At 38.7% G+C, this 24,580-nt stretch overlaps 1 protein-coding gene across 11 annotated transcripts in view; it reads right to left on the bottom strand.

The window, feature by feature from the left end:
* The window catches only part of LRRC8B (leucine rich repeat containing 8 VRAC subunit B), a 61,535-nt gene that overhangs the window by 9,906 nt on the left and 27,049 nt on the right, over positions 1 to 24,580 (bottom strand). For 3 of the 11 annotated variants that reach the window (XM_019753349.3, XM_019753330.3, XM_074335109.2), the window contains 3 exons: positions 15,772 to 15,826; positions 6,095 to 6,198; positions 1,381 to 3,545 (listed from right to left, as the gene is read on the bottom strand). In XM_019753349.3, coding sequence (XP_019608908.3) covers positions 1,381 to 3,519 — 2,139 coding nt within the window. In that variant the 5' untranslated portion in view covers positions 3,520 to 3,545; positions 6,095 to 6,198; positions 15,772 to 15,826. Of the gene's footprint in view, positions 1 to 1,380; positions 3,546 to 6,094; positions 6,199 to 14,972; positions 15,002 to 15,771; positions 15,827 to 24,580 lie in introns of all 11 variants that reach the window. The other 8 variants (XM_019753340.3, XM_074335108.2, XM_019753356.3 and 5 more) reach the window with 4 other exon arrangements.

Genomic DNA, 24,580 nt, shown 5'->3' with positions numbered 1-24,580 from the left:
AAACTGCATAATTAAACAACACTAATGATAAATCTCTAGATCTGTAGTTTTCAAAGTATGGTCACCAGACTAGCATCAACTTAATCTGGGACTTTTTAAAATTGCAAACTCTTGGATCCTACACCAGACCTACTGAACCAGAAACCCTGGGTGTGGTGCCCACGCATCTGTTTTAACAAGCCCTTCGGGTAATTTTGATATGCACTGCTAATCTAGATCAATCCCAAAGGCGTTTTAAAACCTCATAATCCTTTAAGACCTGAAGATTTCTCATTTATCTTATAATGGGTTCTATCCTTTTACACGTGAGTAAAGAGTTCTCAAAATCAGCATGAATTTTGCTCTCATTCCCTAACTTTCTGGTATTCCTCCAACAATCCATGGTTTTTAAAAACAATATCTGGTGACTAATGTTTATTAGCCAATATCAAGCTCATAGCTATATTTAGCATGAAATACAAATTCCAAAAATTCTAGGAAATAATGCATTTTGGGGCAGAGTAGAAGAGAACAGTTCCCCATTTCAACTTGAGAAAGATCACTTTCGTCTTTCGGCAGACCTGATTCCTGACAGGATTTTTTCTTCTTCCCATATGGACATTATCATCACTCTCTCGTCCTTTCAGCTAGCATGATTTTTTTTCCTTTTTCCTCCTCCTTCACATTTTAACCTAGGAAACTACTCATTTATTTTGTTTTCTCTTGTTTCAGAGAAGTTAAGTTTTCCTTACTTGGCTTTACTGTTGCAAATTATGGTTCATTTTTAAAGCATAGATGCTGGAAAAAGCTCCTAAGAAGCCTTAGTGTTGCATTATAGAACAAGGCCTTTCATTTCGAATTGCCTTTCTAGACATGCATGTAGATTTCAAATCTTTTTTACTGCATCACAAAAAGAGATTTATGAATAACTCACGATCCCAGTATTTTTAACAAAAAGTTCTATGACAGATTTGGAAAGCTGAAAAGTGTTATGAAACTTTCTAAGTAGTTAAGGCCTTTCCAAAATGAAAAGTTCTATCATAACTAATTAGTTTAAAATACTTCAATTGTGATGTTTGTGTAAAATATGGGAAAAGAGAATAAAAAGAACATATGTTGAGCAACTACTACGTGTCAGGAACTTTGCCCATTTCCCCCCCCCCCCCCCCCCATAAAATCTCCATGACAACGTTTAAGTTGGATTAAAAACGGATGTTCTCAGTGTTTTGGTAATTTGTCCACAGTCACATGTCTAGTAAATGGTAGTCAGGCTAGGCTCTGAGGATGCTTAGTATGACTTAATATACATGTTTTTTTTTTTTTTTTTTTACCTACATTACACACTGTAACAGCAGATGGTCAAAAGACTGGCTAAATGAAGGGAAGAATGGATTTACTTACATTGTTGTTCGTCACAGCAAAGTACTGCAAATTACTCAGATACTGGATTTCTTCTGGAATGAAGGTCAGGTGGTTATAGCTTAGATCCAAGTACTGTAGTTTGGTGCATAGAAAGAGCTGCAGGGGCAGATTCTCAATATTATTATGGTCCAAAGAGAGCTGCTCTAGATTAGATAACGCCCCAATTTGGGCAGGAATATAAGCAATGTTATTGTGCCACAACTTTAAGCAGGAAAGATTCTGGAGATGCTGAAAGCTGATGATCTCTTCCACCGTTTTAAGGTTATTTTCCTTGAGGTCTAACTCATGCAAATTGTTCAGGCTGAAAATGGAGTGTGGAATGCGTTCCAGGTCACAGCTGATCAGCTCTAGGCTTTTCAGATTGATCATCTTTTTCAGGTTGTTCAACACAACCAGCTTGCTCCCCTCATTATTGAGGGACAACTTCTGCAGGGAAGGCAGGAGGTCGGTAACGACCTGTGGGATCCGGGACAGGCTGCTCTTCAAGTAGAGGGTCCTCAGGTTCTTTAAGTCCTGGAAACCCTCTGGCTGCATGGTACTCAACTGCTCGGGCAGAACACAACTGGACAGGTAAAGTTCCTTGAGATTCTTCAGGTGAAATACCCAGCGTGGAATTTTCCCCATTTCAGTAAATTTCAGGCGGAGGATTTTTAAGTTCTCCTCTAGGAAGGCCAGCGCAGGATGGTCGACCACCAGAGATGAGTGGTACACGTGCAGCTCCTTGAGGTTGACCAGCTGCGAGACTGTGGAGGGCAGCTTGACCTCAGGAATCAGCTCCAGACTCAGCACTTCGATCTCCGTGAGCTCAAAGACATTGTCTGGAAGACCGTTGAGCATAAAAAGATGCAGTTCTACCTTGTCCTGGGAGTTTTTCACGAGTTTGCTTTTCAGTTTCTCCACTGTCCATTCATTATTGAGGTTGATCTGTTTCAGCTTGTTCTCACTGACTTCCGACAGGAATATGGAGAAGCGTTTGGAATAAAGAGGATCGTACTGATCGGCCAGATGGAGGATGAAGGCAAAGTCATTCTTGACGTCAGGTATGTCGCTGTAGTTGCTTTTCTCTCTCAATGCCTCAAAGGAATATTGCTTCAGGGAACTCCTGACCATCCACCACAGGCTGTAGGAGGAGGTGAGACCATAAAGTATAACCAAAATGACATAGAATGAAGCCAGGACCTTAAATATTTCTGCCAAGGAGTAGACACACTGGTAACGCTTATATCCTGTAAAAGCCTGCACATCAACTGAACAGTCAATTTCAAGAGTGATGTAGGTTAAAAAATATGGAACATAAGTTATGATGAGGATAAACAAGATGACTTTGACTATTATCTGCTTCAGGTACACTCTGTAAATGATGTCCTTCTGTTCCACGTGCAGGCGGAATCTTTTCACTTTTTCAAAGATGGCTTTGGCCTGTTCGCCCTCCTTCTTGTCCAAGACACTGGAAGTTGGGCTCTCTATGCCAGCTGACTCCAAGCCAGGCTGCGGGTAGGGCAATGCCTGCTTACTGGCATCAACATCAGCTGAACACCCTGAGGAGGAAATCAAAACCTTGGACTTGGAGTGTGTCAGGGGCTTCACCGACTGCTCGGCCACTGTTTCGGACAGGGCGCGGGTAGTCCACGGAGAATCGAAGCACTTGTGAAGGATGGCCACAAAATGCTCGAGCCTGGAACTGGTACTGGGGTAGTGAAGCCAAAAGTTGCTACAGGCTGCAAAGATGAGCGTGTGCAAGAGCACCAGGTAGGGGAAAAACTTTGCGAACCAGTGGAGCTGTTTCTCATAACAGACAGCGTCAATGTACGAGTACTGCTGTCTGTGGAGGTCATTCTGGATTCTGAGGGGGAGCGGAAGCAGTGTCCCGGGATCAGAAGATGTATTCATGCTGGCTTTCAGGATGTCCCAAGGCACGGCGCAGTGATTGTCGAATTCCACCTTACATGGAAGACAGCACAGAACCCTGCTCTGCGTAAGCTGGAGGGCACCGGCCAGCACAGCCACCAGTAGCATGACCAGGGTGATGTAATACCAGAAGACGTCCCACCAGGGTTTTAGGATGTGATAAGATGACTGGGCGTCTGCTAAACATTTTAACTCTGTTAGTGTAATCATGACTTTCCCTTGTAGGAGCACAGAAACTAGAAGAGAAGACATAAAAGAAAAACCACTGACGTTAGATATCCAAAATAAGCATTTACGGCTAATGTCTGCACACACATATCCTGGCTAAGTGGGGTTTAGTTCAGGGGCAAAGCCTGAGAGGCAGTACTGCTCAAGAGTTGTAGATGTCTTCTGGTTTAATTTGAAATTGTGCACTGTAGAGTCCCTTAAATGAGAGACCATTTGGTGATAACCAGCCTGGATCTGTACAGCTACCTTGGACAGGATGGGAAGCAGCTGTCTACGCATAGTTTCCTTCTGGATTTCAACTCCATGTTAAGCTATTAAAAACCAGAAGCCAAATTTTCTTCAATCAACATTGGGAAAACGTGTTCTTATGCTACTAGTTTCTAACAGCTACATTTTATACCCTCCCAAAGGTCTGAATAAGCTCTTTTCTACATCGTAACCCCATCAGTGACAGCCTAAGGGTAGTGTTTCAGTCACTCCAAGGAACCTCGTTTGAACAAGCACTGCTTTATAAAATTATCCCTTAGGATAATCCCAGAGGGATCTGCCAAGTCTATGTTCAAAGCAAAATGTGATTTAATGCATTATCTCTTTTCCCTCCAACCTTTTGCTTTGTAACTCAAGTTCATGTCTAACTCAGAGGATTTAAAAGCTGACAAACAACAGTGATGGCTTAAAAATGGGTAGGAAAGAAAAACCCAGTTAGGACACTCAACTATGGAGATTCTCATGTTTAATGTTTTCAGGGCAAAATACTAATACCAATCAAAATATAAATGATTAAGGGCATGCTCTATTATTAAATTATTTTTGCCTTCAGAAAAACAAGGTGGATTTTGCATTCCCATATTTGATATTTAAAAGTATTCAGGCAATGCTCCTTACATGAATGCTTCATGTAATGTTCAGAAAGCAACTACACAAAACATTAATGAAATCAATTAAGTCATTAAAAAAACATTTTAAAAAAACCCAAATGTTTTAAAATTTGCTAATTAGTAAAATCTATGCGATGGAATAGAGTAAGAGAGATAGAAGGAAATATTTGAATCTAACAACGTATCTGGTAAGCAAAAAAAAAAAAAAAAGCCACAGTGGCATGGTCATCTTTTGCTGGTGGTCCAGCTCTAACTTAAGTCCAAGGGCTTCTTCTTGTACTTTCTTGAGTCTGAAGTCTTATCATCTTTCCTGGGCTTGAGTTTCTCCTAATACTGGTAGAACCCCCAAAGAAGCTTTTTTACTCTCAGTGGCCCTCTTTCTAGGGGCTGGCATCCTGCCTTGAACCCTAGAATTCCATTACAGAGGCTCTGCTACCTGTTAATAAGTGTCTCCTCTTTTGCTGATCAGCCCCAACACATTCCTGATCATCTGCCCCCTGAACCCTATACCTTCATGCTCTCCCACTTGTTAGGACATCATCCCATGAGCCCTGACTTTAACTGCTGGACTGGAGCACCACTTTCTTCCTGTATCTTCTCTGGACATCATATCATATTATGACCATGTCCTTTTAGGACCTGTGGCGTGATTATATAACTCTCCAGGGCTTCCCTCCTTTACTCTAGTTTAGTGGGTCTATTTCTGACTCTCAGCTCCTCCCATTTCTGCCTCATCCCACTGCTGTTAACCATAATTGTGCGTCAAGACAAGTCAAAAACCAAAAACAAGAGGATTATATGAGACGAATAGAAAGTCTTGGACTTAGACCCCAAAATACCATAACATGATGGGAGGCAGGGTGGCAGAAAATGTTGCTGGATGAACATATGAAAACTACTTAGGGATTTTAGTTGACATGAACGTATACTTTTAGCTAATCTTGTAATAGCTATTATGCTAAGTGTACCTATATGCTGTATTAATGTTAATTATAGCTATAATATGACTATAATTTATGGCTGTATTAATAGATGAACCCAGATAAAAGGAACCTAGTCCTTCTGTGCCTTTCTGGTGAGATTACACCTGCAACCCCGTGCTCAGTCACAGGTTAAAGACTAAGTGGGCAACAACAACAAAATCAGAAACTACTTGTCTACAAACCATTTCCTATTGAGAAACACAGGTGATGGATGATATTCAGCTGAGATAAAAGCTGACTAGGGAAACCTGAGAATTTAAATTTAGATTTTTATGTGCCTATTATTTGGATGAAAGAATAAGTGGCTCCAAAGGCAGACCTAGGTGGGTGGACATTTCAGAAAGTCATATTTTGATTCAATTTGTGGTGGAACATCCATAGCATGCCATTCTGTGAAACAGTTCCGGGTCTCGGTGAACAAGATGACCACCTGTCAGGGACCTTGCAAAGGAATTCCTTGTAATGAATCAAGAGTGTGAACCAGATCATCTCTAAAGGTTCTTCCAGCTCAAAGTTTATGGCTTTATTTATTCTCTCAAAGGTCCTGAGAGTTGAATTCATTTAAGATAGGCAACTGGAATTACAGAACAATGTAAACTGTAACAATGATAAGGGTGTTTGACAGAGAACATTTATTCAACAAAGACCACATGTCAACAGTGACCAAAAGAAAGTACTTTAAATATTTAAACTTACGCTAATAAAAAAAAAATGATTCCAATAAGTCAACAATGCTTCAATCAGGAGGCCTACACCTTTTAAAATTTCTTAGACACACCATCTCTGTGTTTGTCTTCATTCTATGAGAAAGCATAGATATCTTGAAGTAGCTGTAATCATTTGAACAAACAAAAATTAGAGTTACTGTCTTCAAGACCTTCTCCATCATAATATGGCCAACAGATTTTCATAAATCAGCTCACTTTTCATACTGGCAAAGCTATACACATAGGACCTCACCAACATATCAGATCATAATCATATCCTGAACTCCCTTAAATTACAGAAAAATTTCTACATAAATTTAGATGTAACAGATTTTAAAATCCTGTATCTATAACACTTAGATGAACACTTAGCTTTTTCCAAGCAAATGTTACAAGAAATTAACAAATGTTAATTTCTCTTATTCAATCCTCATCCAGTTGGACTTACTTGCATTTACCAGATAGCCTGTCAAATCATGTAATTTCTGCACCCTAATTTAAAACCTCACATCTATCCAAATAAGAACACTCAGTGCTCTTAAAATTTAGCCTACTGATTTCACTAGAAGTAGTCACAAGTTAATAACTTTTTAAGACACAGCTCAGAAATATGGCTGAAATTCTCTGAAATTGTATTATTAAATACATCTATATTCATTTTTTACCTTGTAGGTTAATAAAAGACATTCTTAGCATCTTTTTCAAAGAAGCAGTTACAATAGTTTAAATTACATATACTCGTATACTGATCAGTTTGAAATGAGAACATTCTAAAATAAAACAATTTTAAATTGGATGTTAAAATATTTTAGTGCCTGTATAATCTCTGAAAGTTTCTGGGAAGGTTTATATATATTTGATATTTGCCCTGAAGACACAATCCTTTATTGGTTGACTAAGTATTTGAAATCCAGCTCCAGACTGGATTGCAAATTACATTTAAGATATTTTTTGCAATAATCTTGTGACCTTGTCATTTTTCAAAGATCAAAAAGTTGGACATGTCTGAAATTTACTTTGTATTTACCAATCCATGTGTAAAACCTGCTTAATAATTACTACCCATTATCCAGTTATTTTGCAGGCCAGAGAGCACAGCTAGTGTGTATGAAAATCTAGCTGTACACTAATTCATATTTAGCACCACTGGAGTGTAAGTTTCTCATTCACAATTCATTTTTAAATGGTTTATAACATACGATACACAACTGCATTTATGTGTAGCAAGCATGATAAAGACATTTGATGTGTGAAACATTTTACATACAATTTCATTGCAGTGCATCTGTAATGTGCCAGAAAAGGAATTTATTGCATAATTCAAGAATGCTATTCAGTCATGATACCTCTTGCATACAGTACAGTTTTCAAAAAAATATTGCAAATACATTTTTTTACTTTAAACACAGTATTTCTATGAAAGCAGAAAGACACAAACCTCTAACTGTAGTATTTTAAAATAATCATAGTGAGAAACTACTATAACTAAGATGTTAGCAAACCATAACTTACTACAGGTTCTCCATATTCATTCTAACTGAAAATTACTTGTAAAGAACTTTTACTTTTTTAAGAATAAACTTTTCCTTTAATCACTTAATGCAGATTTCCTTGTGAGAGTTCTTTGTCAAAAAGAGAGCAAAAATCCATTATTAATAATAATCTGACATCTACTGGTTTCCTACTATCAAAGTACTTTCATTTATATTAATTTGTTTCATACTTATAACAAGCCATTGAGATAAATATTATTTTGAATATTTTATAAACAGAGAATAAGGTGGGCCCAAAGAGTTACCACACCCAAGGTGACAAAACCAGCAAGAAACAGTAACAACAAAAACCTAGATTCTTAGACTCAAATCTCAAGCCTTGTCCACACCAAACCACACTGTCTCATTCAATCCAATTAATTGTGTCAGTTTCACTTCTCTCCAAAACTAAAGAAAAAGCTGAATATTTAACTCTCTTCTCCAACTGCATTGGACTGCATATTTGTGTCCTCCCCAAGTATGTATGTTGAAGCCTAACCCCCAATGTGATAGTGTTAGGAGGTGATGCCTTTGGCTTTGGGAGGTGATTAAGTCATGAGGGTGAGGCCCTCGTGAATGGGATTAGTGCCCTTATAAAAGGAACTCCAGGGAGCTCCCTGCCCATTCCACCATGTGAGGACTCAGCAAGAAGATGGCTATCTATCAACTAGGAAGTGAGCTCTCCACAGACATAATGCGCCTTGATCTTGGACTTTGCAGCCTCCAGAACTGTGAGAAATAAATGTTTGTTAAGTACCCAGTGTATGGTAGTTTGTCATAGCAGCTCCAATGGAGTAAGATATCAATTTACTCCAATACCTGCATTACAACTGGGTTCTATTACAATCTTGAAAAACAAGGATGCAAATGTACAGTTTTCTGCAATGTCTCCAGTTATATATTATATAATTTACTTTCTCACTTAACATGTTTTTCCTACTAAACATTTTCCACTGAACTATCTAAGAGTAAATATATAAATATGAGGTCTGACAATTAAGTTTGCAAACTTGTTGCAATGATGTTGCTAATCTTTTTGATATTAGAGGGGGGGTTATTCATTATGAATTTGTACCAACTGGACAAACAGCCAAGTTTACTATTTGGAAGTGCTGAAAAGGCTGCGTGAAAAAGACAAAAACAACCTGAACTTTTCGCCAATTCATGGCTCTTGCATCACGACAATGCACCACCTCACACGGCACTGTCTGTGAGGGGAGTTTTTAGCCAGAAAACATATAACTGTATTGGGACAACCTTCCTATTCACCTGATCTGGCCCCCAATGACTTCTTTCTTTACCCAAAGATAAAGAAAATATTGAAAGGAAGACATTTTGATGACATTCAGGACATCAAGGGTAATACGACAACAGCTCTGATGGCCATTCCAGAAAAAGAGTTCCAAATTGCTCTGAAGGGTGGACTAAGCACTGGCGTTGGTGCATAGTTACCCAAGATAAGTACTTCAAAGGTGACCATTCTGATATTCAGCAATGAGGTATGTAGCACTTTTTCTAGGATGCATTCACGAACTTAATTGTCCGACCTTGTATATAGAATCTGGATTTAATGACGTATGAAAAGATCAAGCATTCCTATACATTTTGATGACATTTTGATGTTAATTTTTCTCATTGACGTGTTTAGAGAGCTAGAGCATAGCTGTCCTTTGTCATTACAAAATTTAATACTGTTTGTGTGTCTAGGAAACATTTTCTAGAGCATAATTTTGCAAACAATACGGACTTAACCCAAGTCAGAGCTCTATTTCTAATACACAAATGTACTAAATCATTTCAAAGAGACAATGTTAAGGGTGAGGATTTTTATGGTCCTAATCCCATTCCTTCAGCTTTTAAACCTCATTAAACAATCATAAAAGCTTTTCAAAGCACATGAAGTCACTTGACAATCTCACCCCAAAGTCTCTATGACTGGAACAACAACACTCAAGTTAGGGATCTTTACTTCCCACTAGTCCTATCTTACTTTGAAAGCATTTCCAAAATAACCAGTGAAAAAACAAACAAATGATGATCAGATGGTATTTAGAGTCATTATATGCTGAGAACTGGACGGTACTTCAAAGATTCCTGACTCTGACCCCAAGCAGGGACATAGCCAAACAATTCAGAATGGGGTTTCTCTACTTACTCTCACTGAAAATTTATTTAAAAATGATCTTATATCCATTCAAAATGTTCAGTACTACTTCAGGATGTTTTTTGGGTCTACCATATGTCTAACTGAAGTTTAAATTCACCTGAGTTCTCTCTCTGGGAAACAAAGCATCATTATCTCTAATTTGTTCCTATATTCTAAATAACCCCCTGAACCACTCTTCAGAGATCTGATGACAAATCCTTTAAACGATCGCTAGCAAGACACTTGGTATGCCAGTTTAAGTCCTTTATTAATTGTTTCAGATCTTGTCAGTATAGTGACTTTCAAATAACAAACACCCTTCCCAAATTTAGTCATAGTTTTGAGACCCAGAAGGGAACTAAGATTTATCTAGTAAAGTGTTTCTCTTCCATTAATGTCCATAAAAATCACTGGAGAGCTTATTAAAACACAAAGTGATGGGTCCTACCCTCAGAATTTCTGATTCATTAGGTCTGAAGTAGGCCCAAAGAATGTGAATTTCTAACAAATTTCTACTTAATTTCTAGTTCCTAGTGGAACTAGTGAGATGTGGCTAGTGCAGAGACCATTTATAAAAATCACAAATCTTTGACCACAGTTGTCAATTTTGGCTTCATATTAGAACCACCTGGGGCACTATTAAAGGAAACCTAAAACCAGACCCCACTCCCACAGAGCAATTAAATCGGTCCAGGTAAGGCCAGAATCATTGTTTTTTTTCTAAATTTCCCCAGAAGGAGAAAGCTCACAGGATAGATTGGCAATAAAATATCTAGGAAAAGTGCCTACCTTTTAAGTCTTCTGGAAGTTTCACTAGATGTCTAGGCACTATCCCCTCTATAGACTGCAAAGAATAGCTACCATCTCCCACATGAACCCCTCAGAGACTCAGCTTGGTGAGGCAGAAGAACAGTAAGTCAATGAGCTGTAGAGATTTGCAGGATGGACATAAGGGGAGGGACAAACTGGGGAGCTGAAAGGCTATTTCAATCATGTGGGCCAGAAATAGTAAGAGACGTTTTTAATGCAAAGAAAGCAAAGAATGAAACAGTCACTATAAATGCAAATTCACATCACTTGCCAACATCAGAGAAGTCCATGGAGAGAAGCAGGAGCCAAATGGAATCAGATTTTGATTTTCTGCTATTGGAGTGTCTTCTGCAGTTTTTAGCACACGGCATACAACAAACATCTGTACACTAAAGAATTGAACATACAAAAATGCAGAAGGCAGCAAATGATATGTGCAGATGTTTAGGCAGGGTGTAGCCCACGGGGAGGAGGAGGCCATATAAAGGGGAAGGATTTTGGGTAACTATTCTGCATATTCCAAAGCCTAAAAAGAACACAGTTTTATTTCTAGCGATTCTGTGAGTGGTTCTTTTGCTTCATTGTGTTGGCTGGCACAAAGATAGCTGGAAGATCCAAAGTGTCCTCGTTCATCAGGCAGGGAGTTGGTTCTTACTGCTGGCTGGTAATTCCGTCATGTGAGACTTCACATGGCTGCTTGAGCGTCCTCACACAGTTGGGTTGGGTTCTAAGATGGTGCACTCCAAGTATAGAGGTGAAAGCTGCAAGTCTTTCATGGCAGAGCCCTGGAGGCTGCACAGTGTCATGTCTGCCACATTCTACTGGTCAAAGGAGTTACAAGGCCAGCCCAGATCTGAGGGCAGAGGAAGCAAGCACCACCATTCAATGGGACGATGGGCAAAGAATGTGCGGCCATGTCTATTTTCTGTTCACAAACGATTTACAGTCCTCTTACATACAAAACATCATTATCTCCCAAGACCCCCTCCCCCAAAGTTTTATCCCACTATGGCATCAAATTCAGGCTTGAAGTCCATGATTTTGTCATCTAAATCAGGTCCATGGTGCTGTGAGACCCTTACGATTCTTAGAGCCCTTCCGTCTAGCTGAGAAGATCTAAGAGGCACTGCCTTATATCTTTTGAAGTCTTAATACAGGGTCTTACAGCTGTGCCCTGGTGTTTGTTTTTACCTTGAGACCAAATTTTACTGGCAGTAGGTAGTGCTCTGGATCTGATCTTTTGACCTGATGACATTTCTTATTTTGAGTGTCTTTTGCTGGGTACAGAAGCTAGCAACGAGTAACAATTCTATTCATGGCCCTTGAAAATTCTGGATGAGAAATATTTCCTCTGAAGTTTACTTAAACTCTGAACAGCTTCTTCTTTAACTCATCTGTCTCTTGCGATGCTTTGATCACAGGTGGTTAAAACAAGAAATCAATTGGCACTGCCCATATTCTGTTGGAATATTCCAATAGTCCACAAATTCATTAGGTTGATTTTCTATCTTGCACGTTACTACAGGGGGCAGTCGTGCTGATTATGTCCATGCAGAAAAACAAGGGTACCATTTTACCTCTTCCAATAGCAGTGTCCTGACTGCGCTTCCAGCCACCATTTAATAGCCTTCTTCCTTCCTTTCAGGTTTTCACTGCCACATGGTCCCAAAGCCAATGCCAGACATTTTGTTATGGCAGCTCCTCACTTCTAGGAACCAATTTTTGTTTTGGCTTTTTATGGCTATGTAACAAACCACCCCAAACTAAGCAGTTAAAATAACCATTTATCATTTGTCATGATTTTGTGGGATGATGAAGCAGTTATTCAGTTTCACATGGTGTTGGCTTCGGTGCTAGAGTGGCTGGAAGGTCCAAAATGCCTCAGTCAGAGGCTGGCACTGGGGCTGGCTGCTGGCCCGGAACTCAGCTTGGGTTGATGACAATGGGCCTTGCCACTCCTCCACATGGCTGTTCAGATGTCTCACAGCAAGGTGGATAAATTCTCAGAAGGAACACTTTAAGCACACAAAAGTAGAAGCTACAAATCTCTTTAAAGTCCAGCCTTAGGAATTACTCCACACCATTTCTGCCACATTTGATCGGTCAAAAAAAGGTAACAGAGGCAGCCCAGATTCAAAGGGAGGAGAAACAGATCCCATCTCTTGATGGGAAGACTCACAAATTATTTGCAGCTATCTTGAATCCCTGATAGGAAGTCATGAGTATTTAAGTAGGAGATAGTGACATAGAAATGAATGAATTCTTTGAGAGAACAAATTTAGTGAATGAAGAACAGATCTTGTCTTCCCCAAATAATGTCAGATGAAGAAGAACTATTAGACACAGAACAGTAAAGAGAGATGGAGAAGCAGGGTTAGTGAAATAAAGGAGAAGCCCAGTATTTCTGGAGCACACAAATCAAAGAGTTTTAAGGAAAGAATCAGAAGACAGCATAGTCAAATAACACATAGAAACCAAATGAGAATAGAGATGTGTGACTACCATTCTGCAGTGTCTTACCCAAAGCAGTAGACTGATAATGGGTCTCTGAAATAATCATAGATACTATTCTAAATTCTAGGAAAATAACCTTAATCATCTAAAGCCCCGGGAGAAAACTGCTGAATTCGACAATTAAAACCATGGAAATAACCCTAGAAATTCTAATTAAGCTGAATTGTTCTGAATTTAAGGAACATTGCTTCACTTTTCCTTGTTCCTGGTGGTTATGGAATACATCATGTATTTAATTTAGATGGTAATTGTCTTTTTAGGAAAAGACCTCTCAGTTCTCTGATGCTTTTGGTGAGCTACCAAATTATCTGGAATATATTTATAATGAAAGAAGTTGAAGCCACATTATTAGAATATTAGCAGGGTATAAGCCACCAGTGTCTGCATACTTATTAGAGAGAACGTTTAACCAGAAGTCAACCTCAAACCATTCTCTACCACCTTCGTTATCTATAAGAAATGTTTTCTGACTCCCCTCTTACCACCCCACAGTAAGCAAGCCATCGAGTAGAACCAAACTCAGTTCCTATGCAGTCTCCTTTCAAATGACTAGCTGAAAGCAGAGGTCATCATTCCGTTTAGTTCTCCTAATTCTTCCATAGATGACCTACCTTTCACAAGAGCAGACTCATATGAACTATTTACTCCAGGCAGCAACCTCAGAGATCAGAGTACAACTTTTTACAAATAAGGAAACCAAAGTTCAGAGTTGTTCAAGTGGCTTCTCTAGGGTAGTAGAACATGGGCTTATGGCCAAGTTTCCTAATTTGAAAAGAACTAGAAGGTTGGTAGCACTGATTCTGGCCACCTAGCCTAATTAATAATAGACTTTAAAATAAAGTCTATTATTATTTAAATGAAATAAAACAGGGTTTTGAAACATTAAGTTGCAAATATGGTCCAGAACATTTCTATGTTATATTTTTTTAAACTATAATTCAAAATGAGTTCTTTCAGCTCCAGAGCAGACAAACCAGTGTACTCTTTAAATACTTAAAAATATGATTAAGCAACGAGTCTTAACCCTTTCTCTAAAGTTAACATTTATATACACTCAGTTATGGAGGCTAGAACTACAAAGGCATACCAAGGAGATTATGTGGCATTGCTTCTGCCTTCACAGGATTTACAATTGTATTATGGAGAGAAAACATGCGTAGTTGAGAGCACCACCATCTTATACTGTCACCTCTGTGCCAAAATGAGTGAGATGACAGCTAAACCTAAAAAGTACTACATTTGGTTATATAAACAAAATAACCAAAGAGAATGGGTGAAGCATTACCGAACAACAGCACTTGTCAAAGAGAGGTCAGAACTTTAGTCTGTTCACGCAACACATATTTAGAACGCCTACTTTGTGCCAGGGAGAGTTCTAGGTGTTAGGGAAATACAGGCGTGTAAGATAGACAAGACCTCTGCTCTCAGCAACATCACTGGGCAGCAAGGGAAGAGCGACAAGAACCAAATACACAGACACAATAAAATGAAAAACACTATGAAGACTATAAAGCTCCTTTAGATTGGGTGGTCAGGAAAGGCCTGTTTAGAGGGACTGCCATTAGAATGTAGCTCTCAGTGGAGCCAGCCCTGTGATGACACTGGGAAGATCACTCTAGGAAGAAGGAGCCAGAAGCTCAGGATGTGTGAGGGTCAGAAAGGAGGCCACTCGGCTAGAATGTCGGGAGCCTTTACAAAGTAGAAGAGTGACAGAGGGCTTGCAGCCAAGGTAAAGTTTGGATAATAAATAGTCCAGGAGAGATGGAAAAGCCACTGTAGAGTTATAAGTGGAGGAGTGCCTGATGATATTAGCTTTTAAAAATGTATAGTCAAGTCAATGAACCAGCAGGCAAATGTGTACATACCCAAGAAGTCAAAGGATCTACACCTTCACCTATAAAAAGAAGGGTGTTCAGAATACAGTAGGGGACAGACACACTGTCCTCACCACTGCTTCCCCTGCACTCTATGTTCAAAACTAGATGACACGCTTTGAAGATATATGTCGTATTCATAACACTAGAGAGTCATATTATTTAATACAGTGTATAAATTCATCATTCATTATGTCAAAGGCAAAGGCTCTGCCACAGAGCTAATTTAAGATTAATCTTCCACAACTATAAAGGAAGAATGATGTTTGCAGAAAGCAACAGTGCACAGAACTTGCTTATTTCTGACTTACTTACTCTAGGAGAGCATGGCAGCTTTTAGTTATGGAAATAAGGCAAACCAATTCTATGCATTAAAAATATTACCTTAAACAAAGCAGAAAAATATAGACATGGAATCATGCAAAGTCTCTCATAGACATTTATTATATTCTTTAGATCTTTAACGTTAAAAATGACAAATATCAAACATACACGTGCGCGCACAGACACTCACTCTCTCACACACACACACACACACACACACACACACACAAAACCTTTCTATGTATAAAACCAACAAAGCACAGTAACATGATATTTTGCCAAGATGTATACAGATCTAAATTTCATTTAACTGGTTTAAAAACATCAAAAAGATTTTACTCAAAACGTCTGTAGGAATAATAATCTCTTTGTACGTATTAAGTATGCAATATTTGTTTGCCCCAAGCTACTAACGTAATAGTAATTATCTTTACCATGTGTTCACAATTCAGAATGTTAATCTTACCCTATGAATGTTGGTCAACTGGAAACTCTGCAATTAGTTTCTATTTGAAAAATTCCTAAAGAGAAATCATAAACATATTGTTATAGTTCATGCATCACAGGACTGCAAGATAATTTATCCACTTATGTGGTCCTAAAATTTCCAACATCTATAATAACTTTATGAGACACATAAAAGATGACTTTTTAAAAATTTGAGTGTTGTTAAAAGGGACCACCTTCTGACCTCTTACAAAAGGTGTTAACCAATACCCAGGAAAAGAAACAAATCACTGTCATAACTAACACATTTAATCTCATCACCATGGCAATTTATAAGGTACACAATCTGAACATTAAATTTTTAATGAAAACTGAGAGAATCATTATATCTGAGGCACCATTCATTTTATAAATAAAAGGTAGAAAACCCATCGAAAATATCTATGCTTTATACAAAAAATAGGGAAATATTAGGGGGAAAAAGACAATATTTGAGATTGTTTTCTCCTTCCAGGTTTTTTTGTTTTTTGCTGGACAGTTGGTTTTACACAATTGTGCCATTGTAAAATTCAATGGCACAGCATGGAGATCTCCTTTTGCCTCATTTATCATAGGCTTTCTCGATGTTGTTATAGTTTCTGCAAAGGTCATTTTTGACGGAAGAATAATAGTTCATACACCAGTATGTCACAGTTTACAAAACCATTTCCCTATGAAACTTTAGATTTTCCCTTTTTATTACTAATAAAAGAGTACAGATGCTGTAAACATCTGTACTCTGTTCATAAGATTTCCTTTGTACAGACTTCCAAAAGTGAGAGTAATGGTCAAATTATTTCCCAAGAAGGTTATACTAATTTTCTTTCCTATAAACAAGATATGAGGAGCACCCTCACCAGATGTGGGAATCATCATTAAAAAAACAAAAAACAAAAAATTGCTAATTCCATATATGAAAAATGATGTTATTGTTGCTTTATTTCTCTGAGTTGGCCTGAATTCTTTTCAACATGTTTTATTAACAAGTTTATTTCCTTTTTTCTATTTAACATTTACCTAAACCAGAGGAATATTTTGTTGAGACGATATAAATGTGTAACTTAATGAAAGCTCTCTCATAATGACATCTTGTCATCTCAGAGTGCAGCTATTGCTGTCAAGTAAAAAAACAACCAAATGTAGTTGTTCCTTTATCCAGGCTAAAACCAAATCACTCTACTTTTAGAAATCATAGAAAAAGTTAGCGCCTTTCTTCCTTCCCAGCGGCTAACAAAAGTGCAAGTTGGAAGGATGAAATATGAAAATACTAAGTGGCAATTCTTCTTTGAATAGAATAAATAGTCCATATTAGGCAGGATAAAAACAGGACTCAGGTTGTCACAGGAATTCGGACAGACTCAGCTGCTGAGACAGCATCAGTGGGTTCTTCAGTTTGCTATGCCAATGAGTGTTATAAAACTGGCATTACCTTCCCCTTCAAAAACAACTTCTCTCTCCAGCAACAGGACACAAGACATATATTTTCACTTAAAAAGTCAATTCCAAAAAGTCATCTCCAAGTCTGGAAGACAAGCAAAACACTGAGAACCCCCTTTCTCAAATAAGAGTTCCTTTCAGAAGGTTCCCAGAGAGAAATTTATAAGGGAATGCTACCAAATGAATGCGGATCAACCAACAATAGGAGGCAATCAGCTTTCTGATAGAAAAACTGAAGGCCTCAAGGCTTTTACTTTGAAAACTCAGAAGTCTGCATGCTCTTATTTTCTGCAGAGACAATGGAGATTCACAAAACAAACTCCTTTGTAGAAAAGCAAAGAACTGAAATTCTGGAATCTGAGAATGGCTTTCCATTTGGATGAATTTCTTTTAGTTAAATAAAATCTTAGATTTAGCAACAAGTCAAAAATCTCCTCATAGTCACTTGATCTCATTTTGCAGGTCAGAAATGGCATAAATCACTCACATATCACATTTATTTACCCTGCTTTGTGCAATTCCAAAAGTTTAAGACTTCAAGTTATGTAAAATTAAAGTATCCTATTTCGTCAAGTTGAAAGGTTCAAACTATGAATACCAGGTGTACTTAAATGAGCATTTCACTTCACCATCTGCCCCACCCAGGAGCCACCTTAGCCTCCACAGGCTGAATCTACTGCTCTTCCACATGTGTTCCTAGAGCACTTTATTAATAGTTTTCTCACACTGTTTTATCGTATATCATAAGCTATTGCCCCAAGTTCCTTAAGGACTAAGGCAGTATCTTATTTACCTATATCCCCAGGTTCTATCCCAGTGTCTCTTTCCAGGGCTAGACTAGGGCCCTGGATCTCACAGCAGCTTCCATGTAGCAATTCATCAGTGGGGTGTTGAAAACATTTCTGGAAACTTAATTAGATTAAAAAAAAACAGTATCTACCAGAACTTTTCTCAGGGATTGTACAGAATGTGGCTGGAAGGAAAGATAAGGAGTCTATTTTTCTTCTGGTCAGTTGAGATCTTGGGAACTGGCAGAGGGGGAACTAAAGGGCCTCTTTAGCTCCCCTCTTCCATCTCATAGAGTGCTTGACTTTTCCTCTTAAAAATGGCATGAGTGAATATTTAAAGAACAACATTCTGAAGTGACATTAAATCATTAGCCTGCCCAGGGTAACAAGTTATTAGCCCACGGGGAGTACTCCCATGTCTCACTCCTGTCCCTGTCCCCACCGGAAAAATAAATAAATAAATAAATAAATAAATAAATAAATAAATAAATAAGGAAATAATTAATGAGTGAACGAATACCAAATCAGGTTTCACTACCCAGTGAGGAATCAAAGATATGGAGGAGGAGGCCTGGCTCTCTGAAAGCTCTATGAACACAACTGGTTTGCACAACGGCTCTGGAAGGGTGGCAAAACAAAATCGTGGGAGCCTCATGCATTTCCATCACCCTGTACAGGGACAGAGATTCAGAAGCAGAGGCAAAGCATTCACCCTTCAGGAAGAAAAGAGACCATTCACAGTTACCAACTTCCCAACCAAATATGACATCTCACCAATCTGAACGGAGAGCTGCTGTCAATTCAGCATGATTAGCTGCACTGTAATGACGGTGAGTCATTTTGAATCCGTGATAGATCACTGGATAAATGCCACAGCGTCCCTAGTGACCTTAGTATTTTATCAAGTTATGATTTCACATTTATTCTTTTGTACAAGTTAACAGTATAATACAACAGGCATAATGCCATTGCCAGTGGAATTCTCAAGTTATCACCCCAACAAGGGAGGTGTGTCTCATGCCCTGTCCACCTCCCCACAAGACCACGGGCTCTAGGAAGGCAAGGACATTTCTTGTCTCCCCAGGGCCTGCCACACAGTAGGTGCTCCATATGTACTGTAATTATAAAACCCTGGGAGCTGTGAGCAAACTGACAACACTGCATGTCCTTGGATGATTTTGTCTTATAAAACAGTGATCACTGTAAAGAATGCTACATTTGGTATAACATATTCTTAACCCAATGACAAAAATCAAATTGCCGTGCATTGCAAATCAGCCTCGTGTTTAGACTGAGCTAATTTCTGACCATAAAATACAAAGGTTTAATGCTCACCAAGTATTAAATGACAATTAAACACAAAAGGTATTTAAAATGAACACTACCCACTGACCCCCAAGCACATAGCTGCCCCACACCTCATGCTTCTTCATTCAGCATTTGGGGAGTGCAGATAGCTCTGTCATACTGCTGTTAGTTAAACTGCATCACTAAATGGGTAGATGCCTTCCCACCTCTCACTTGGAGCTCTTAGGAGAGTCCAGTGTACAGGACCAGACCTAACACACAAGAGATTCTCAGTAATTATCTGTTGAATGCAAAAAGGTGGTGGGAGATGAAAAAAGGAAGGCCACCATTTACTGGGCACTTTGTGAGGTACCATGTTTCCCTGAAAATAAGACTTAGTCAGACAATCAGCTCCAATGCATCTTTTGGAGCAAAAATTAATATAAGACCCGGTCTTATTTTACTATAAGATCTTATTTTACTATAAGACCGGGTCTTTATCATATAATATAAGACTGGGTCTTATATTAATTTTTGCTCCAAAAGATGCATTAGAGCTGGTTGTCCGGGTAGGCCTTATTTTCGAGGAAACATGGTAGGTATTAGCATCTCAACTCTAAAGGTGAGAAAACCAAGGATCAGAGAAACTGAGACACTTGCTCAAGCTCACAAAGCAAACCCAGAATTCACAGCAGCTCTAACTAAGAGCCATCTGCTATACTGCCTCTCCAATGAGCTATATAAAATGGAGTTTTATATAGAATAACACCCCTCTTTAAAAAAACAAATCTACTATCTTTTAGAGAAACTAAAAGATACAATCTAAAAATATCAGATGTATATAGTTCTTCTAGCTCATTACTCAGTATTCTATCTAGTGAAACAGAACCAAGCACTCCCTTCTTCATTCTGCCTGTCTCTGTTAAGTAATTACGATCAACATGATAGCCATAGCAAGGGTGCATTCGGCCGGCACAACCTCTTACAGAGAAACATCTACCTACCAATTTAGTGACAAGAAGGATAACTGAAGTTTAATCTATGCTTAAATGATGTTTTACATGGCTTTTCTTCCTGTCTTCCTATTAAAATGTGGTTAAGATAAATTAATACCATATCACCTAAATGTGAACTTCTTTCTGAATGACTTAACAAAAAGAGTATCAAATGTCCTCAATGTGTTAGTTACTTTGTTAGGCCTAGTTATTATCCTCAAATTCTTATGAATATTTGAAAGACCGGGAAGAGTTATAGCAGAATGTTTAAGATCGAGTTCTGACTTTGTCATGTGCCACCTGCTTGATCTTAGATAAGCTAAGTATCAATTTTCTATCTGCAAAATACATATTAATGGAGTTGTTTTAAGAATTAAATGTGGTAAAAAAAAATTAAATGAGGTAACTATAAATCAAATGCTTAGCACAGAAACAGGTACAAAGCAAGTGCTCAAAAATGGTAATTTATTAACAAGTACCTTTATCTAAAATTAATCCTTTAAAGTTTGGCTTAAAAGTATTATCCTGTAAAGAGAAACTAGATTAGATGTTAAAGGATTTGGTTTTCCCCCTAAGTTAGTGATATCCATGGCAGATTTTGCAAAATGTCACATGACTCTAGTTACTACTTCAGTGTTATGAAATGTAAACATAACTTACCTCAATTATTTAATATATGTGCCCATAGGACAAAGTGATGTAACTTTTTTTTAAATGTTGACTTGTGTAAAGTAACCTCCGCTTTTTGATGCAGTGCCTGTCTCCCAATCAAAATGCATGCTGCAGACAAGACATTTACAGCCAATGTCACTCAAACAGAGGCCATTGTGTAAGTATATAAATTTATATATTTAAATATATAAATACATATACAACTATATAGTTGTATAACAATGCAAATGTACTCAATGCCACAGAACTGTACACTTCAAAATGGTTAAAATGGCAAATTTTATGTTACATATATTTTACCACAAAAAATCTATAATCATGTAAAACTGGAAAACTGTTCTCACTGCTTTAAAATGAACATAAATGGATTATACAAATTAAATATACAGTGAGCCCCAATGTACTAGAAAACATGCCAATACACAAAAATATAATTTTCCTGTGTCAAATTTGCTTTGTCCACAATTCATGGGTTATTATAATATATACTAAATATTTAATTATCAATTTTGTTTGTTACCTTGAGTGAGAATGGTTTGGGTGTGGGATATATGAACCTACTAGTTTGTCCAGAAAAAGTATAAATCTTTTTTTACACTAGATAAATAACTATATATGAAGTTAACACATTCAAAAATCTTCTAGCGACCATCTAGTTAAGCACACACAAGATTTTTTCCCCTGAAAATAACCATGGAAGCACCTACATATTTACAAAAATCATGAATACATTTAGATGGATTTGAAATATTTGATCCAATTGTTAATCTTTTACTAAGAAGTCAATCTATTAAGTTGGTCAACCACTGACTAGGCGTCAGGAGACCCAATTTTTACTCCCTACTTTACAGCTGACAGTATAATGTTGGGCAAGTTATCTCCCCTCATTTGACTTGACTTTCCTCACTTATAATGTTAGAAAGACAGCCAAATGATTGATCGACCCTCCATGTCTTGCATTCTACTAGCCTAGGAGTTGATTAATTGCAGCTGGAGTTGAAGGCTACACAATCTGAAAAGACTCCTCTGGAGTGGTGAGAACTGGACAGGGCTTTAAAGGAAAAAAGTGACAGCACCAGGAAAAGCATTAACTCCAAGAAGAATGATGTATATATTCTTAGAAAGCACTGAAAGGTCTACAATTGGCAACTAATAAATTGGTCGTGTTGAAAAGAGAGTAAAAGTGGGTCATAGCAAGAAAAGAAGGTCAACAGGTCAAGCATAAAATGAAAGCACTGATTTTAATAGAAGCTAAAAAGCTCACTGGGAACCATGGGAAGGTCCTAACAAACTCATCCCTCAAGCATTGGGGTTCACCAGGATTCAGTGCTTGGCCAGCAGCTTCTCTGCTCATGCCTATGCTCTCCTGGGTGATATCCTCTACTCTTAAGGAGCATCCACTACTTCTGTGTAGATGATTCCCAAACTACATAGTGAGCCAAGTTCCTAAAGCCCAAGCCTCAGAATCATCTCCCCAACATCTTTCTGGTTATCCACTGAGATGTGCAGAAGCAACTCAAACTCAATACGTCCATTGCATCTGCTGTTTCTGCTCACACCTGCACCAAACGTGCTCCTTTTGGGTCGCTGAATATTGATAGCAACATCAAGACTAATAGCTGAATGATGCTGATGGTGTTAGCAATACCAAGAGCTCAGGTACCTAACCCACAAGCCTTCTTTTCCTCTATTCTCTCAGTTCTGTTGGTTTGTTACTTAAACTAGTTCCTTCTGGATCCCCGATACCACTGCCTAGGGTGGAGCCAACTCCATCTTTGGGAAGGACAACTCAAATACTCTCCTCTCTTCTCCCCCTTAGTCCCATTTCCATTTTGTAGCCAGAGAGCTCTTTCTAAAACATATCACTTCCTGATTTGCTTTTGTTGTTATGTAGACAAAATAATGTCTCAGGGAGGGTTGGCAAGGCCTGGCAATGGAACTTGATGGAAACAAGTACTATCCAACTTCTCTTGCTGTTTTATTGGCTCTACTATTTCCTTTCCAGAAATGCTAGTGTTTGACCCCAAAAGGCTGGCAGACGAGATCACATATTCTGTGATAACAGTGACCATCACTCACCTGAAAATAGCTGGGATAGGAAGAAAAGAGGTTTCACCATGTGGCTCACTGGGGACACGACACACTCAACCTCCCACGTACGTGTGGCCATCTCTAAACTCAGCTCACACTGCCTGTGTTACATTTCTGATATAGTTTCAACTACAGATGTGATGGGAAGGGATTTTTAAAGCCTCAAGCTGTTTCTATGTACATGTTACTGGGGTCTATGCCCCCAGACACTGGACATCTTTACAGAAGTTCTCGTCTGCCTCCTGGTCAGTGGCAGTCACTTCTGCGGCAGTCAGTTCTGAGAATATAGAGTGATTGCTCCTCCCGCTGACATGTTTCCCTGTAAAGGTTCTGAAGCTGCTTTAGGCAAGTGCGAACGGCCCAATTTTACTTTCTTTTTATACCTTTTGTTCCTTCCCACCGTAGGGGCCTTGTTGCTGATTGAGCGAAGCCTCAGCTTCTCCACTCACACCACCATGAGACTGAGAGAGAGGGGCTGGTTTTCCACAGTTGCAGTGTGAAAAGTGTGCACTGCCAGGAGTCCTAGGCCTGCCTTCGCCACCCTCTGCACGGGCTTAGGCAAATCACTCAGCCCGTCCAAGCCTCCCTGTCCTCAGCTTTACAATACGGACAACATACTAGCCTGAAGAGTGGATATTAGTGGTAAAATAAATATTGTGGAAGTACTTTGGAACGATTCAAGTGGCGCACGAATGTAAAGGGGAACTCATGAAGAAAGGCAATTCATTCTTTTGCTGGCAAAGCAATTTTAAAAAAAGGATGGCTCTGGAACATTATTTAAATTGAAACAAAACCACCCACGAAGTGAGCTTTATTCTCTCCACTTTGGTTCCAAGGAAACAAAACAGCAAGTGTTACAGTCACCCCCACTTCCTAACACTTAAGTCCTACTTACGTCAAAAGGAACTTTGTAAAAAGGCTCAGGGGTCCGGGTGGAACTATGTAGCTCAAACACAGAATTGCACTGTGAGAAGATAATCTGAGTCGAAATTTCTTCTCCAAATCAACCTTGCAATACGGAGTGATAATGGACCATTTAGTCTATCAATTGAGGAAAAGGAAGAAAGAGAGGGAGAGAGAGGGGAAGAGAGTGGGGGTAGGGAGGGAGAGAGAGAGAGAGAGAGAGAGAGAGAGAGAGAGAGAGAGAATAAACAACACCCACAACCTTTGGCTCCCAGTACCAGTGAAGCACAGCGTGCCTATCTGCCCATCCCAGATAAGGCCAATACAGCTTATCGTCTCAGGCTCCAATTTTCCCTGAAAGAAGGTGTGGGAAATGAGGCATTGGGCAAGAACGTTAAAAGAGAAACAGGTCAGTTTTGAAAGGACAGGCTCTTACATCGCCTATTACTTCAGGTAACAAGCCCACTTTCACCTTGGAGTTAAATCAGTGCTTCATATTTGCAACTTGGTGAATGGCGACTGGCCAGAATCACTGGTTTCCACCTGCTCCTCTGCTGAAGCAGAACAATGTGTGGTTTACATTTCAGGTAAACATACTGAGATGTCTTTTTTTCCT

This window comes from Rhinolophus sinicus, chromosome 14 (assembly GCF_057876585.1).
Source record: "Rhinolophus sinicus isolate RSI-liver-muscle chromosome 14, RSI-T2T, whole genome shotgun sequence".
Classification (NCBI taxonomy): Eukaryota; Metazoa; Chordata; class Mammalia; order Chiroptera; family Rhinolophidae; genus Rhinolophus; species Rhinolophus sinicus.
This window is presented reverse-complemented; position numbering and strand designations above follow the sequence as displayed.